Here is a 17,393-nt window from a genome sequence, read left to right as displayed (position 1 = left end):
CTTTTCGCTCTACATAAGATCACTGTTTTCTTTTCTTTTCTTCACTATCTAAAAATAACTTGGCAAGAGATTTCCTAACAAAAACACTGGCAAAGGAAGCTTCTCAACAAATCACAAACAAGCAAGAGACAAAAATAACTTTACTAAATTAGAGCTGACTTAAGAATTAAGTATCTTTTTTCAGCACCTGCCAGTTGCACCTTACTGGGAGATTAAGGGCGTAAACTGGATTTCTTATTTTGGTATGCAATTCTAAAACATTTTACTTTGTGTAGCGTATTATTATGGACATGGGTAGAACTTCAGTGTTGTTCTTCAAATTAAACGTATGCCTAAAAACCAAGGTAAGCATTTTCCTTCCAATTCTTGTTCAGTTACAAAGAATGAGTTCTAGAACTCTTCAGGTTATAGCAGAAAGTTCCAAAATAAATAGCTTATTTTTTCTGATACCTGCCAAAAATAATTTTAAAATGTAAGCAAAGAATTTCAGTAACATATTCTCACAGAAATGCTTATGTCCTTGATTTTATGCACTCTAAAATAATATCACATTGTAGCCATTTTAGTAAAGCTGGTTGCATTTTTAGCAATTTGTAATTACTAGTCCTAGAGGCTTGGTGTAAGGGATATTCCCATTAATTTTAAATAGGTGTTTAATTTCAAAGGCATTACTAAATCAAGAGAAATCTCAGAGAATTGTTGAGATCCAGAATTTCTGTATGCGTGTTCTAAATCACTACAACAGTCCAGAAAGGAAAATTTACTAATTATTTTAAAGTATAACTTTATAGTAAATGCTAAAATGTTCTTTTGAATAAACCACAGGTTCAAACAGTGAATTTCATCTGAGCAGTAACTTGTACTCATTGCAATAAAAAGCTTTTACATAGATAGATAGGTTAATGTGAAATGATGTGTTTCCTCTAGGTAGTCAGTCACAGGTTTATGAAGCATAGTCTCAGATATTTCAATGTGTAAGGAGATTATTATCAAGACTGGTAATAGAAATCTTGTATTAATGAAATGGTGTGTACTTGGAGGGGAAAAGAAATCAATCTTAAGACTAGTTTAATAGTCCTACTGCTGTTGCCATCAGCCTTTTCAGAAGAATCAAAGTAAATGAAGCAGTTTCTTAAATGTTTCAATAACAGTTTTTTAGAGTGTCTTGTATTTGCAAACCCACAGCTAAATACTAATTAAAGCTCACTGCAAGACATAATCAGCTGAACTCCAGTTGTTCTTTAGAGGACAAAAAGGATAAACCAGTGGAAATGATGTCCTTTTTTGAACTGATGATTACTTAAGTAACGTTATTTCTGAGGTAACAGCTATCTGATTAATAGATTTGTCTCCACTAATGATGTTACACTATCAACCTAAACTTCTAAATGCTCTGTTCTTTAGACTGCAAGAAAGCAAGATGCCAGTTTTGTACTTCTCTTTGTGGCTATAGCCCCTCCTCAGTATATTGTTCGTGTAATGAGAAATATCTCAGAAGTACTAACTTCTAATTCTCCCAGCATTTTGGAAAGTGTATGCAAGTATACAAAACCATACACCTTCACACCAGAGATGATAGGAAGTGAAATTCTAAAAACCGCATTTGCTTATTTGTGAAGAGGATGTATAAAAATACTAATGAATTATAGAAAATAAATTAAGAAGGCCAAAAAATGTCAGAAAAAAACCCTTTTCCTTCTGAATTCTGATTATCATGCTTAAGATAGTGGTAATAGTGTCAGAACTACTTTTAAATGATAAATATTTCCTAGCTTTATATTTGTGGTTCTCTTCCTAGTGAAAAAATACAAATGTCAACAGCACTGTGCACTTCTATATCATACAGCATATAGATCCATATAACCTAAGGTTTTAAATTTTTGCTTTTAAGAGTTTTATATCCATTTTCAGAAAGGCACATTTTATGAGTCATTTTTTGCTCAAGTTAATACTTAAAGATATTTTTAATAAATAATCTTATGAAAAACCCAAATTACTTGAGAAGATCTATATGAGTAGAGTTGGGTTTAATAAATTTATACCTCTATAATCTTGTTCCAGATAGGTCGATGAGTGGTAGCATCCCAGAGGGTAATGTGTTTGTCATGTCCACAAGTGAAGAACTGAGGTTTAGAGGAATGGACTGCAAGTCCCCAAAGCTCATCAGTGTGACCCTACACAAGCAGAAGTATTTCTTGAGAAGAAGGACAATACCATCAAAAGTAAACATGTTTGAACAGGATTAAAATGACCAAACTATATATTAAAGCATTTAAAAAAATACATTGGCTTAGATGGATGCATATTTATGATGTTATTTATTGCCAGAAGAATGGTAATAATAAATTAGACAGATGCATATTTTTGAAACTTTAAGCAATTCCTTTGCTGCTATAACACATTTAGAAAAGTTCTTGTAAGGCAATAGTTTACCTGGGTAATTGGGAAAAAATCTCCTGATAGCGTGCCCTGTAGGACAAAGTTTCTAGTGGTTCCTATTAATACAACGTCCCCTTTTCCTTCTGCTACGGTTCTTATTGGACCAAACTGCTCTGGAATCTGTGCTCATAACAGACAAATAGGTAAGTCAGACAATTTGCCGAGCGTTGCTATTTTTAAAGACATATGGCCTAGAAAACACATTTTAATAAATGTTACACAGAAAAGAAATTAAATGGATGGATATATATCCCTGACTTTTGAAAGTTTATAACAACTTGCTTCAGTTGTAATTGTCATTATAACAGTACAAGAAAAGACATCTCCATATACAGAATACTCCATTTCCGCACTTGAGTACACTTGATTCTACACCATCTCCAGGTTGGTGGTGGAGTCCCCTCCCCTGGAAGTGTTTAACAGACGTGTGGATGTGGTGCCGAGGGACATGATTTAGGGACCCTGGCAGTGCAGAGGGAACGGTTGGACTCGATGATCTTAGAAGTCTCTTCCAACCAGATGATTCCGTGATTTGTACTGATAAACCAAATATTTCCACAAACAGAAAAGGTTCCTTCATGTTGTGTTAACTCAATTATATTTTAATTGCAGCTGTGATATCAGACTAAGCATTTTTACACAGAGGTAGTGCCAGGCTTTGTATCACAAGTACTTTCTGGCATGGAATGTTTCTGTAATTGCAGTCTAGGTTCTGAAAGAGTCATCACAAATCTCCAACATAAAGTTCAAGGGAAGATGTAAAATTTAAAATAACAAGGAATACCACTGTATGAACGAATAAGAAAAAAAGGACACCATGGTTAGAAACAGCAGAAGCATGTACCTTGTGCTCTGTTAAAAACTGCACATTACCAAAACAGACATGCCCATCCAGGGGCATAAATACTTGTGACATTTAATAACGTATAGTAAAGTTGTATAGTAAAATATTGAAACCCTTCCTCAGTGTTTTATGCTGATTGTTCTCTTATATTCGGTATGTAAACAGTCATGTAGTTCTGTCCAAACCAATTCTGCTTTAATCTTTTAAGCTCCTACCTAGCAACTGAAACAATTTTTTGAATTCCTTTTTTAAATGAAGAACAACACTAACCAAGAAATTATGGGGGGAAATGCAAGTACTAAACACGCCACACCTGCCCCCCACCCACCCCAAATCCTCACATTATTTTGGAAAAGAGGAAAGTATAATAACATTTTAATACTGAATATTCTGAAGTGAAAATGACCTCACGTTATTAATCACAAAGAAGGGAAGAAATACCATGAGAAAGTATGAATACAAGATTTGTTGTCCAATTACCACAGATCTTAAAATGAAATATTATGTTAATGAATAGGCTATCACACGAATGACCTGATGACTCAAATGACATTCTACCATTGATTTGCTTTCCCACAGAATATTCATCCATAAGAAAAAAATGTTTTTAAAAAGCTCTGTTCAGAAGACAGCCAAAATTTCATTTTGAGTAGTGGAGTGATTTCAAGATAGGTGATATCACCTCAGTTTTGTGAAGTTTTTGGTAATTTCCATTCCAAGATATCAGCTTTCGGTCTTTTCCACCTCCTGATACTAACGTGCCATCTCGCAGCATACACAAGGCAAATATTCCACCCTCATGAGCCCCTTGAACTGCATGGCTTATTCTGTTGGTACCTAGATAGAAGGAGAAAAGATATTACTACCGAAACACTCAGCTTCATAGCTCCTTTTTCCCCCTAGTTTTTTTTTCTCCATTTCTCTGCTACCTGTCAAGGATTATATCTAAGCAAGGACAATGGTGGGCATGGAGTGTTGCATCAAAAGTGCTCGGCCCCACAGGACAGACTGAATCAGTACATCTTAAGCACATATTCCCCCATCTCAAAATGGAAGGTATGCATACTCACTCAGTCTAGTTAAAACACAAAGTAAAGTAGGTTCATTTAAACCTTTCATGGGGCTTTAAGCCAAACCATTTGACATCACTTTTGACCTGCAACAGCACTATGCACTTTATCAACAAAGAAACCATAATTCAGTAGCTTGCTGTTCCCCACGAACATTCCACAGCCTCCAGACACTGAACTTACACCAAAACTCAGCTAAGCCTGAGGTTTTGTACAAGTTGGCACAAGGTGCTGAACCACACTCTGCAAGAGCAGAGTGCAACACCTTTTGTGATGCACTTGGCTTGTTCAAGTTCTGAGACTCAAAACACCTTCAAAACCAACTACATTAGATTGAATATCTCTAATTTGATGAACCATTACTATTATGAAGTATGAAGAAATTATTACATGTGATGCTATTACTGAAAGGCGCACTTTGCATCAAAGCTTGGCTACCTTTATGCTGGGCACAAGCCAGGGGCTAATGCAAGAAGACACACCTGTTTTTTCCTTTATAAACCCATTCACTTTTATCCACATCTCTGGATATAATATGTCAGTTACAAGTGATTTCTATTAAGAGAAGTTTTTGCTAAGAGTACTCTGGCCTGGCGGAAGCAGCTCTTGCTTGAACATAGAGCTCTGAGTCAAAAGTAGTGAAAATGATATAGAAAAACAAAACAGCATTTTTGTCCAATCCAAGAGAACTGACAGAGGTGGGGAGATCTTGCAACACACAAAGACTCCCCTTTTATTGCTAGGAGAAAGGGCAGAAGAGGCTGCTTGCAGTCAATGCAGAAATTAGTCTGCTGCCGTGAAGGCAAACTGGCCTGAGCAGTGCACTGACCCTGTCGTGCCAGCAGCTGCCACTGTCTCCCCTCTCTGCTGGCAGTCCAAAATACAACCAAGAAGAGGGAGGAGACGGGACAAAGCAATTTCTAGACTCCATGTGGAAAGCAAAGGGATCAGGTGTCTTGATTTAAACTACTATGGAAAAAAGAAAAGGTAAGCGCTAGAGGAGCTGAGTTACAAACGCCATAGCCACCCCTTTCCCCAAGAGCAGTGTAGTGGTCAAAAGCACAAGGAGATAACTGGCTGATAGTCCTTGATGGAAAGAGCTACAAAACCAGCTCAGCAAGGCTCAGCTGTGTAACTCATTCACTGTGCTGCTTCCCTGGTCTTGCATCCTTTTGAGTATCCTGGGAGAAGGCACTGAGTAAATAAGAAGCAGCTGTCATCCATATCTCTTCTTCCTTTACTAATAAGGCCTTTAGGGGATTCTCCTTATTCCTATGCATGGCATCTCACGCACTAAGTAAACGTTTAGGATGTTGCTGATGTTTGCCTTCTGGCAGGCATGCCCTTCCGCTGGCTAACAAAAAAAAAAAAGTCTTTTCTTACTAGAAAATGCTTTTTAGAAATTTTGTCCTATCCATCTGTTCTTTTGAAATAAAGCTGAGGAATTCAATTAGATCTGCATGTATTGTATTTGAGTTTGACTTCCTAGGAAAACAAACAAAGCTATTTGTTGTCTTTTAAAAAGTGTATGACAATAGGCATAATTTTTGCAAACACTACAGAGTGACAGTATGGGAGACTGGAGATCATCGATTACATTAACAGTGTTTCCTACCATCACATTTGATCAAGGAAAATAAGTTTTCCTGCCATTTCTCACATCAGTAAAAACCATATATGCTGGCATAGCTCTATGATTCAGCATCTGACCATAGGGAACACATTTTATCCAATTTTGTGCTCTAGGAGTCAGGTATGTATGTTCTTTAGGAGCTCGTAAAGAAGAACCCGACATAATCTGCTGGACTGGTCTTGAGAAAGAACTCAAGATAAAATTAATTCTTCTTAAAATGAGGCTACACTCACGTAAAAAATTCACAGTCTTTTATATTAAAATTTCACTATTATCTTTAATCTTGTCTTACCTTTCCCCCAAACCAAAATGTTTCCACTCGAGTCTCCTGTAATAGTATCACCATTTTCAGAAAAGGTCACACACAGGACAAACTTTGGCTTCTCTTGTTTCTGCATGGTTATGAAAAACATACACTCACAGCAACACACAACCCGTTCATTTTAACTATATGCATTTGAGCAATTTAGTTTAGTATTATACAGTTCTATTCTTACTTAAATATCTACACACATTCCCACAGTCTAATCTGTGCAAGGGCAAAAGAATCATCACCTGCGGCCGGTGGCCCAATCCTGCACTCTTTAACTACAAGAGGAGTGAGAAGACCTGCCAATTTTTAAGACAAGACCAGGAATGCTCCGAGATAAACCAAATCCCCCAATTCCCACATAATCCCAAAGGCTTTAAGTATTTAGAAATGGCTGAAGATGCAAACAAGTGTGACTACAGTAATTTTTAACTCCAAAGTTTCTAGGTGAAAAATATTACTAGAGTTTGGCTGTAGTATAAGAGTTAAGCAAATAATCTCTTGAAAGAATCCTAATGTAATGGGAATGTTGCTTTGAGAGCCTGCATTTAAGATACTGATGGCAACAAACCAGTGACATGTACAAGGGGACAAAAAATATTCACTAGCTAGTATCTTCTAAGGAGATTATTTGCAATGTTTGTGGACCACCAGCGTGTATGGCCTCTTTCTCCCTTAAACGAAGAACTGTTCACAACTAGAGCCACCACACCTTTCCATCTGCAACGACCATCAAGAACAGAGCCGTAACAGAGGCAGAAATCAGCCCAAGTAGCTTAGGAGTTTAAAATGACTTTAAAATAAAATGTAAACAAAATTTAAGTGCCTTATCTCAGCATGTCCTCCTGATTTACATGACGTATATTAATTGACATTCCTGTTTTGACTAGATGGGTGAGCCATGACTTCACAACCAGTTAACTAGACCCTGCTGGAGTTATCTGCAGTGACCACAGACCTCCCACATTTGTTCACGTACCTGCTCTAGAGCTTAGTCTTCTTTAAGAACAAAAACAAATCAAGACCTCGAAATGAAAATTATTTTTACCAAATAGTGGCCAGCTCAATCTGTATTTGCATTACATATGTGTATGTATCTGAGCAGAACAGAGGAAAAAGCAAGAATATTCATATTCACGTAGTTTATGGGGTTTACAAGTCTTTCCTCTGACAAAATAATAAAAAAAACCTCCCAGCATACATCACTCTCTCTAGTTTTTTTTAACCTGAGGTAAGCATAGAGAGTTTTAAGGTAAGTTTATTTTGGGGGAAGGGGGAAGTGTAGCATGAAGAATACAGGAAAAAGAATGCAAGGAATAAAATGGTAATTGCATTTCAAAACTTTGCTGAGAAAGTTTTAGCTGTGGAAAAGTTCTCTCTGTCACACCATGAATGTTACCCAAGTTTCTGCAAAATTTCAAGTTTAATAATGATCAGTTGTTTCGATTTAATCAAACCTTATTAACCCTTACTTCTGTATGACTGTACTATTACGGTGAATACGAAATTAAGGAAATCTTTTATTTTACCTCAAATAATCCTTGCTTTTTAATAAGAGAATTCCCTTCCAATGTCCAAAAATAAAGGTGTGATTTTCCACATGTAACTATTATATTTGTATCAGTAGGGTGAAAATCTGCAGCAAATACAGCCTCATTAGAGCACTTGGAAGGAAAAAGAAAAAACATTGTATCAAAATCCAAAGAAAACAAAACAACATGAAATGGTTTTCTAGTTAGATAAAATGATACTTCTAATATAAGAAAAATTTTGAGCTGTTAATTTATTAACATTCTCTGCAATACTTTGGTAGAATACTTTGAAGTCAAAAGTTAGTATGAAAAGTTACCCTTCAAAACCATGTCAGATAATGAGCAGTTCTATACAAAAGATTACTTAACACATTTTGTTTCTGCACATGCTGCTATCATTGCTGCCTAGAGTTTTCTAATTAGCTCTAAAATTACAACAATAGCAGAATTTAAAACAAAACAAACTACTGGGATAATCTCCACAGAGAGAAAATATTCCCTTTCTTCAGGATCTTTGCCTTTTATAAATTGGGAGTGTTTAAAAGGCACAAATAGTTAAATACAGTAAGACATTTTATGACAATTTTATTCTCTATTTATTTTATATATATACTCTATTTAATAGAGTAAGACATTTTATGAGAAATCCAGATCTACATACAAGCAAGTAGTACAAAATATCTTATTGCAACACCTTGACATCCGCCAGCTTTTCTTCTTTCTGCCAGTCCCACACAGAAAGCACGTGGTCGTTTGAGTCATCCACGCAGCACAGGCTACTTCCTCCATTCTGAGGCAAAACATGGGAAATATTAATGCAGCACCCAAACAACATGCGAAACATATAAATACACAGTCAAAATAACTAAATACTTCCATGTAGGTAAAAATATTTGTAGATATTTACCCTTTAACTGCTATACTTTTAGTTACCCCATAGACCTCCATGAAATACAACAATTTACACAGGGTCATTGAAAAACAGGGCTAAAAAGGGAGGAGCTCTTGCAAACTGTAGACAAACAGATTTTGTTAGCAATGACGTAGGTACATCTTTTCAAACATTCAGTGACAGAAATTCCAAAGGCAAACTACACACCATTAACTATTCTGTTAAGAAAACTTTCCCTGATAATCATACTGTTTCTTTCTTTGCATTTTAAACCAATTACATTTGCTGCGGACATGGGGAATAATTTTAATCCTCATATAGGAATAATGGATCAAAATCAGGGAACGTAATAAGAAATCAGAACACAACTTTCTCCTGACAGGTGCCTTTTTTATAGTCATGTCTTCTGTCAGTCTTTCTAACCTTAATGACCACCTTTTCTTGGTCTTTCTTCACGCATATTTCCTAAACCTTCTCCAGCTGGTATCTGTTTTTCTGATGTGTGAATCCACACACTGCACCTGAACTGAGCGGGGCTGTCTGACATTGGTCTTAATAGTGATGGGAACTGCTGTACTTTTTCCAAACAGTAGCTATCTGGAACGTACTTTTTGGACCACTTTTCCCAATTTCTTTGGTGTTCACTCCTAGCTGTGTGTCTACAGTGGAATAAAGCATCAAGTAATGTCTAATTGCTTTCCAACTCATTCAGATACAATTTTTGCATCCTGTTGCTCCTGGCATCACTCCGTTAGCTTTGACTGCAGATGAGCTTGCTGGAACAGACTGAGCCTGTGGTTACAAAAGCACTCCTTTGGCAGCAGCACTGACACAAACAGTCCTTCCTCTGTCACCCATAGCACAGCCGCTTGCTGCTGCCTCTTGAGCTGAAGCACTGCAAACATTTGGGCTATCATAGGGCGAGCCTGTTTGGGGAACAGATCAGGTTTTGGAGGAAAACAAGACTCAAGCAAACCGCTTTGTTTTGTTTATATATGAGATTGTTTGGGTTTCTTTTCCCTAAAGAACCAGGCCCCTAATACATATCTCAGACAACTACAAAAATAACTGTGCCAAGGCAACTCAGGAGGTGGGACAGAGATAGGACTGAGAGCCTGAAGAGAGGGCTGTCTAAAATGAGACAAGCAGTACTGCTACAGCATGGGAAGTGATGCTCAAGACAGGCTAAGCTATGACGATGAAATCACAGCATAAGCAAATATACTGAACACTTGCTTTCTCCTGGCAACTGTCAATAGTGATCCTGTGTTATTAAGCACCTATTTCTTCCTCCATGAAGATATTTAAAGAGCATTTGCTTGCTGTTCCTTTTTATTTGTCCTTCAAAGGTGAACTTCAGCTATGGTGGCTTTCACCTTTGTATCCCTAATCAGCTCTCCCAATTCACTCCTCTCTTTTCTACTTTCTTTAAAATGTTGTCATCAATAGACTTAAAGTGTTTGTGGAAACGTCCACTGAAGTTCATTTTGCATAGGGAATACATCGTTTTGTCCTCTCCTTTTTGAAAATGCTGTTGAGACAACCAGACACCACCATATCATAAACAGCTCACAGATTCTGTTCTGCACGGAAGGTTTCTAGACTTGCGTGTGGTAGACTCATGGTTTTATACAGGACTTGAATGCTGCCTATATAATGGTTTCTACCTCCCTGACAGAGTTCAAAGGATGGTGCCAAGAGGCTAACAACAGGATTCTAATTCTTGACAATACTTTATCCATATACCTTCACTGCTTTCAAGCAAAAGATTTTGCCTGTCCTGTGGGAGCTCCCATTTTTTAAATCCAAAATCAGTGGTACAGGCCATTGTAGAGGTCTTTCATCAGTCATTCTTAAAAGAGGTTAAAAGATGCAGAGAGAGTAACTTTCTTATGTAGGGAGAAACACAATGGGATGACTAAAGAGAAGTACGGATACTGAAACTTCAAGAGCAGTTACTTCTGTAACTGCTTGTCCCTAAAGAAATTAATTGCATTTTTTGGTAAGCATAATGTAGATCTCTGAGGCTGCTGAGATATTGATTTAATAGGAACATAAATAACTGGAAACAACCGGGTTGCAAGCTTTCCTCCTCTAAATAGGAAGCTGAGAGAAAAGACAGCTTGGAAGTTTGTTTTGGTCAAGGAAGCTAAACTGGAGAGACTTCAGAGACCTGTTCAACAAACATTCTTAATACGACTATTCATTTACTTTACTTACAGATTTAGAAAAAGCAATGCAAGTGACAGCTCTGTCAAAAAACCCCATTCCGATGACATGAAGTGTATTCAGAGTTACAGAATCCCAGACACGTACATGCGGTGGCAATTGCTATAAAATAGAAACAGAGATAACAACTGAAATAATGAAAAAAAAAAAAATCCAGATTTTTAAAAAGGAGAATACATCCAAAACCCATTTTAACAAAACTTAAGGCGTGAAAATTACCAGATCTTCTCTAGAGCCACCCATGTAAGAACAGATATGCTACAAACATTTTATTGATTACTGTGCCTAGAACCAGCAGCTGGGACTGACTATCCAGAGCAGACAGCACGTCTGGTCTCAGCGATCATGGTGAGCTCACAGGAGTTAATGGGCACTGGGACATCCTTCCGTGAGTGAAAAACAGTTATGACCTCAGACATGGGACCTACTGGTAGGTCCAAGATCATCTGTTTAAATTGTGGCAACTGAGATAATTCCGGTCAGCGTTGAACAGCAAGTGCGAAAAAAAAAAAACGATTAAAAATTGATAAAATGCGATTAATGTCAGTGTCATTAAACGGCCGTAGAAAAGAACTGCACAATTGTAATCGAACCACCTTTGTTTTTGTATGTAAAATTCAAGGTATACACCATGGCCCTGCGAGAACCAGGAGGTCCCCCCCGCCTTTGACCGCTGCACCGCAGGCGACAGCAGCGCTGCCCATCCCCGCTAGGGGGCGCCGCAGGAAGGGCTACGCTCTGCGCCCGGAACGGGCGGCCAGCCGCGGCTCCGCCGCCCTTCCTGCCCCTCCTGCCCTGCCCTCTCACACCCAGTGAGAGAATACGCCTTATTACAGCACCAGCAACAACAAAGCCACCCGTCCCTTCTGCTCATGAAACTGCCCGTTACAGAAATAAATGAATGCATCAAGACCACCTCGTATCTCGGTTATCTCCATGGCTTTTCTATAAGCTTACCTAGAAACCACTTTCTCCTACAGCACAGACCCCAGACATGTATTCCACACGTACAAGGGTAAGGAATTGTAGTCATGATGGCAAAAAAATAAATACCAGCGGTTTTTCCAGCACACAATAAAAATTAATAGTTGATGCTTCTCAACTAAGTTCTCTTTAAATAAACCTTATATTGCATAACTGGTATTTCATTTCCCTCATTTACTTAAAGTAGTTAGGATATTGATAATCCATTTTTATTCTAAAATTCCTCTTTGACATCTGCCAAAATTTTTGCAAGAGTTTGGCTGTGACATCAGCTGCATGCTCTGCTGAGCGACATTTTCCTAGTGCTTTTCCTGCCTCTGTACCCTCTGTTCTCACTTGTCTTAGCTCTTTGGAGCATTGGTCATCTTACTTTGTTCAAATAAATTCCGAGTTTACAACTGAACTTTACGTTAATACAGGTTACAAGAGAGAGAAAAATATTCTTTCCTGGATGATGGCAAGAGCAAGCCTTCATTTTTTTCAGCAAACAATCCAAAGCCATTCTTATTTGTACTTTGGCTTTGGTTGCTGCGGTCACAAATGAAGTTGTATACTGTACAGTTTAATCTCCGCTGCTGCTCCTTCTTTTCCCCACATCCATCTGCCCTCTCAGGTCTGCTTTGTAGCCTCATCACTCCCTACTTCTTCTGGAGACCAGCTCCATATTCACCTTCAGTCTGCATAAGAAAAAGAACCAGAAACTCCTGACTGATCTTCAAAACGGAACTGGGGAACTTGGATTGTGTGCAATAGGCTCTCTCAAATTAGGTTTTCCTTGCATTCAGTCCTAATATCTAAGACTAGTTGAACCGCAATATGAAAAGAATATAGCATTTATCTTGATAACGCATTCTTGTGAAATACGAGCAATTAATTCTACGTTGGCCAAGGGTTCACTCACTTTTCCATCCTTGGATGTCCCTGCAACTTGACCTGTTGCTATAGTGATCCTATCAGGATGAACGGCCAGGCTAAAGAAAAGAAAGAGACCAAACTTAAAGCTATTTATTTCTACTTCATCAAACTTTTACTTAAGCCTATAATAAATAGCCTTACTTTAGTCACATGACACATACCATCCATGTAAACATTTTAAATATACAAAACCAGAACAAAATAAAGACTCTTCTTGCTCTTTTATTGAAGAAAATATTCCCTTGTGAAGAAAGCAGTAACTTGTTTAAACCCCAGTACTGCAAAGCATGTATCAAACAAGGCTTGGTCTAACTTTTCTGGGGATTCATCTCACCTAGATTTAAAGTGATTGCAGTGCCTAACAACTTTACACTTTCTGTTAGTTGTGTAACTTCAGGTATCTCTAATCAGAGGTTGTAGAGGTCTGTAGGTCTGTACAGTCAGTGCTGTCTAACAACAATCCTCCAGAGCAAGCAGATGTGTATCCACTCCAACTCTGCTCTTCAGACTGTATTAACCAGGTATTCAGTGACTTTTAGAGGGAGATACCGACTTCTCTCTAATCTTTTACAACAGGTGAAACAAAGTTCTCTAGTAAAAATCAAGATAGAGAAATTAGGAATTTTTATTCTAAAATTAAAACTGAGATTTTAAAATTTGTGCTCAATGATAATTAATGTCTCTAAGGAAACAACCTAAAACTTGTATTGAAGCCTGGAGTACAGTCTCCTTTTGCCCCAAATCCTCTCTTAATTCTTTTTTCACTGCATCTGTTTTGCATACAGTTCTAGAGACAAAGTGCTCTGCAAAAAGATTCATTAGATGGCAATAATTCATTAAGCTTTACGATGCAGAAAGGCATCAGGTATCTTCTTTCTAATAAACCTGAAAGCTTTCAAATATCTGAAGAGTCAGAAAACATGAAAGGAAGAAATGAGACAGAACAGGTCCAAGCTAAAAATCTCCATGAAAAACAAACAGATTATACAAATAATTAAAGTTTATGAGACATGCTCACAGTGCAAACAGGTTTGATTATCAGGTTTATTTTGGGGATATTTTGAGGGACAACAGGTGTTTCATAATGCTTAATCTAAAGAAGGGATGTCTCCTCATTTCACACATTAGGGCCTATCAATCAAATAATGCAGGTGCTCATTTTCAGCTACACTCAGCAGATAGACAGATGCCATGAAGACAAACCGTATGTTTACTTAGGTATCAGTTTAATGATATTGATATTTCCTGATACCTCCTGATCGTCTCCTCTAGCTTGAACACAGCTAAATCACTTTGAAGCCCAAGCTGGTGTGCCTAAATGGCTGCAGACAAGCCAGGCTGCTCAGGACTAGTTTGCAGGGTATCTGCCATGATGCAGACTTGCCTGACGACTACCATGAAGACCACAAATCAGATTAAAACTGCTTCGTTGGTTAGACTGACCCTAAAGAACCTGTATCTGGTACCCAGACCCTGGTGAAGATGAATAATTCAATCCTACTTAAAAAGCAAAGGGAGAAGAATCTAAAAAAGAAGTTAAATCATCCTAAAAATAGAGTAATGAAAATCAGTGGATCTGTAAGTCAGATTTGTACTTCATATTTTCAATATAAAAAGTGTATTAGTTATGGAAAATAAATTTTCTCAAGTAAATATGGGGTGGGCAATTAGCAACGGGGACAGAGAATCAAGCAGTAGCTTGGAGAATATCAATGCAGCAATTGCGTATAGACACGTGCAAACGAGGTAGCACAGCACCTGTGGCAGTACAGACCTCAAGGCAGGTTTCACAAGCAAACTCAAGCTCCGTTAGGGACATATTTGGATATCCTTAGGTTTGTGCCATCACACTCTGAGAGCAGTTGCTTCATGTGCTGACTAGGTAGAGCTATAACAGACATTTGTGGTCCTTACCACGACCTTTATTTGATTGTGCAGATGCACTGTCAGTCCACCATAGGAACCACCCTATGCAAGACTTAGAAATTAAATCAAATTTTCAGAACTATAGTAAAAAACCAAAACATTACCTTCCAGATACTGTTTTAAAAAGAAAAGAAGAATGGTTATTAGGTGACTTACCACTTCACATCATCATTGTGACCAGTGTAATGTCTCTGAAGTTGCTCTTCAACATTGAATAACACAACGACAGATGCGATGAAATAGACGGTTTCACCCGTTGGAAGAAGATAGAGATTACTGCGACAGTCCCGACCCCTATATCCATAGCTAGGATGTTGGTCAAGCTGCAATAACATTATCTACCAATGAAGAGTGCTAAAAATAAGAAAAAACAAATGGATTCTCTGCCCCTGTATTTCCTGAAGTCAGCATCTCTTGGCTTGAGCGCAGCTCTACCACTTGGCAGCCTGCAGAACTCCCTCCCTTACTACAGTGAAGAGAGTTAAAGTGTTTCGCAGACTAACTGAAAACCTACCCTGCCTACAGAAAATACATGGTAAAGGAGAGAGGATTTTGTGACATACTGTGCCTTTAGTATCCTCTGGAGTTTGCTAAATGCCAGACTAAAGCAATATTAATTTTATCCCACGTGTATTTACTATTTACATGGGTTTACTAATTAAAACTAATATTTAGACTTGTTGGAAACACTAGTAAGTCATTCATTCATCTCCCTGCATTACCCTAGGATTGACTGCATTATCCTTTGTGCAGGTTGATTGATTTCATTATTCTGGGCATTACCAGCTCGATGGATATGAAACCGTAAAGGGGTTACATTATCCGTTCCAATTTATTTTTTGTAGTATTGAAAAGGCAGTGGCCCAGATTCTAATGCTGGTGATATCAACACTAATCTAAAATTAACCCAATGAAATAACTGGAATTAATCCAGAAATATTCTCATTTAGACCAAATGTTAATTCAGCCAAATTATGCAGTTTTATTCTTCTGAAGAGTCATTAGAGACTACAACAATTTTGGCTTTTCTTTTTTATGGGAACAGAGAGAAACAGCATTAGCAAAATCTTGGCAAAACAGAAGTGCATTCTAATTCAGTCAGTACAGAGAAACTGGCTGTGATAAATATATGGAGAGGTACTGAAACCCCAATTCCATGATGCTAAAAACATTCTCTATGGTCACTGATAACCCCATCAAACCAAAAACCTCGTGTAACATTATCTAAGAAATATAGTTATCTTTTTTAATTTCCTATTTGGGAAGTGACGGCTTGCTGATTTTTTTCTAATAAATGCAACAGAAGAAGTGCTGCATACCCAAGCACCAAAATGTGTATTCAAAAAACACAGCTTTTGAACTCCAACTGAAATGTTTCAGCTAAAATTCCTTCCAGTTTGAGATAGGAAAATTTGAAGACATGAAAGCAGCCAATATCTTCAAATTACAAAGCATTTACTACCAGTTTTGAGTCTATCTGTAAAGGTTAGAGTTACTACTCCAGATTGCTGGACAATGCTTTTTTTGTTTAAATTTATTTTTCTCTATAAGGCCAGGTACCATTACCAAGTGAAGGCAAGAGAAAATTCCCCTAGTTCAATTATATATAATCAAGTTTAAAATGAATGAGCAGTCGAAGTTAGTGTAAGGAATTGAACTTCTAAAAAAAGTGAAGTAAAAGCACTATACAGACATTTGTAGGGAACAAATCGCAGTGCGTAAAAATAGCGGAAAAAAGGGAAAGATTACAGTCTTCAGGGAAAATCTCCTTTCTTTACAATTCTTCCTGTGGGGAACAATGCTGCATTCAACGCTTCACATGATTGCTGTTGTCAAACACTCGGTTTTGTTCTGTCAGCCTTTGTAAATGCCTGGGGTTGATCTCTCCTTCTCCTCACTGTTTCCCACACTCGGATTTGGTGGCTTCAAGTTGGATTTGGTGAGTTGGCACTTCAGGGAATGTTATCATGACCTTTTCTTTTCATTTGGCCTGCAGCTTTTGTTTCAAACCTCCTGCTTGCCAAGCAAGCTGGTCTCAAACAGATTTGTGCAGGCCACCGCTCCCGCCCTGAGGTCCTCAGTGCCAACTTCTCACCCACGTTTTATCACCTCTGCTCCAGCTCTCCCTCACACGTCATCACTCAGGATTTCTGTTTCTTCATGTCTGAACATACCTGATGTTGTCTGAACCTTTTCGAGTTTACTCGGATAGCTGCTAACATGACTGTAAAATCCTTAGGCTTCAGGTATGTCCTGGAATCTACACACATTAGATTTTCTTCCTCCTGTTTTTTCCCATCCTAGTCTACTTTGTCCTTTCCATTTGTCCATCTCACCCCCTATGTCTTGGTCCTCTACCCCCACTCTTAACATCATAAAGCATTTCTGGCTGTAATCCCACAGCCAGGATGATTTGTCCACTATGAAGATGTTTTCTCCCACTCGAGTTCTGACGCACTCCAATCAAACAGCTCAGCCTCTCTAACTTACCTTGAATGAAGGCCTGCAATATCAGCTGGTTTCTCACTGTCTTTGTTGTTCTTCTTAAATTAGTTTATGCTCCTGCCCCCAACTTTTCTTCTCATCATTGTAGTCTGTAAATTGGGCATTATCTTCTCT

General features: G+C 38.0%; 1 protein-coding gene across 3 annotated transcripts in view; it reads right to left on the bottom strand.

The window, feature by feature from the left end:
• The window catches only part of EML1 (echinoderm microtubule associated protein like 1), a 53,544-nt gene that overhangs the window by 9,491 nt on the left and 26,660 nt on the right, over positions 1-17,393 (bottom strand). For all 3 annotated transcript variants that reach the window (XM_010140529.1, XM_010140528.1, XM_010140527.1), the window contains 9 exons: positions 14,931-15,080; positions 12,835-12,904; positions 10,941-11,051; positions 8,523-8,618; positions 7,826-7,960; positions 6,279-6,378; positions 3,966-4,120; positions 2,434-2,559; positions 2,043-2,174 (listed from right to left, as the gene is read on the bottom strand). In XM_010140529.1, the coding sequence (XP_010138831.1) occupies positions 2,043-2,174; positions 2,434-2,559; positions 3,966-4,120; positions 6,279-6,378; positions 7,826-7,960; positions 8,523-8,618; positions 10,941-11,051; positions 12,835-12,904; positions 14,931-15,080 (1,075 nt within the window). The remainder of the gene's footprint in view (positions 1-2,042; positions 2,175-2,433; positions 2,560-3,965; positions 4,121-6,278; positions 6,379-7,825; positions 7,961-8,522; positions 8,619-10,940; positions 11,052-12,834; positions 12,905-14,930; positions 15,081-17,393) is intronic.

Source organism: Buceros rhinoceros, unplaced genomic scaffold (assembly GCF_000710305.1).
Source record: "Buceros rhinoceros silvestris isolate BGI_N320 unplaced genomic scaffold, ASM71030v1 scaffold4357, whole genome shotgun sequence".
Classification (NCBI taxonomy): domain Eukaryota; kingdom Metazoa; phylum Chordata; class Aves; order Bucerotiformes; family Bucerotidae; genus Buceros; species Buceros rhinoceros.
This window is presented reverse-complemented; position numbering and strand designations above follow the sequence as displayed.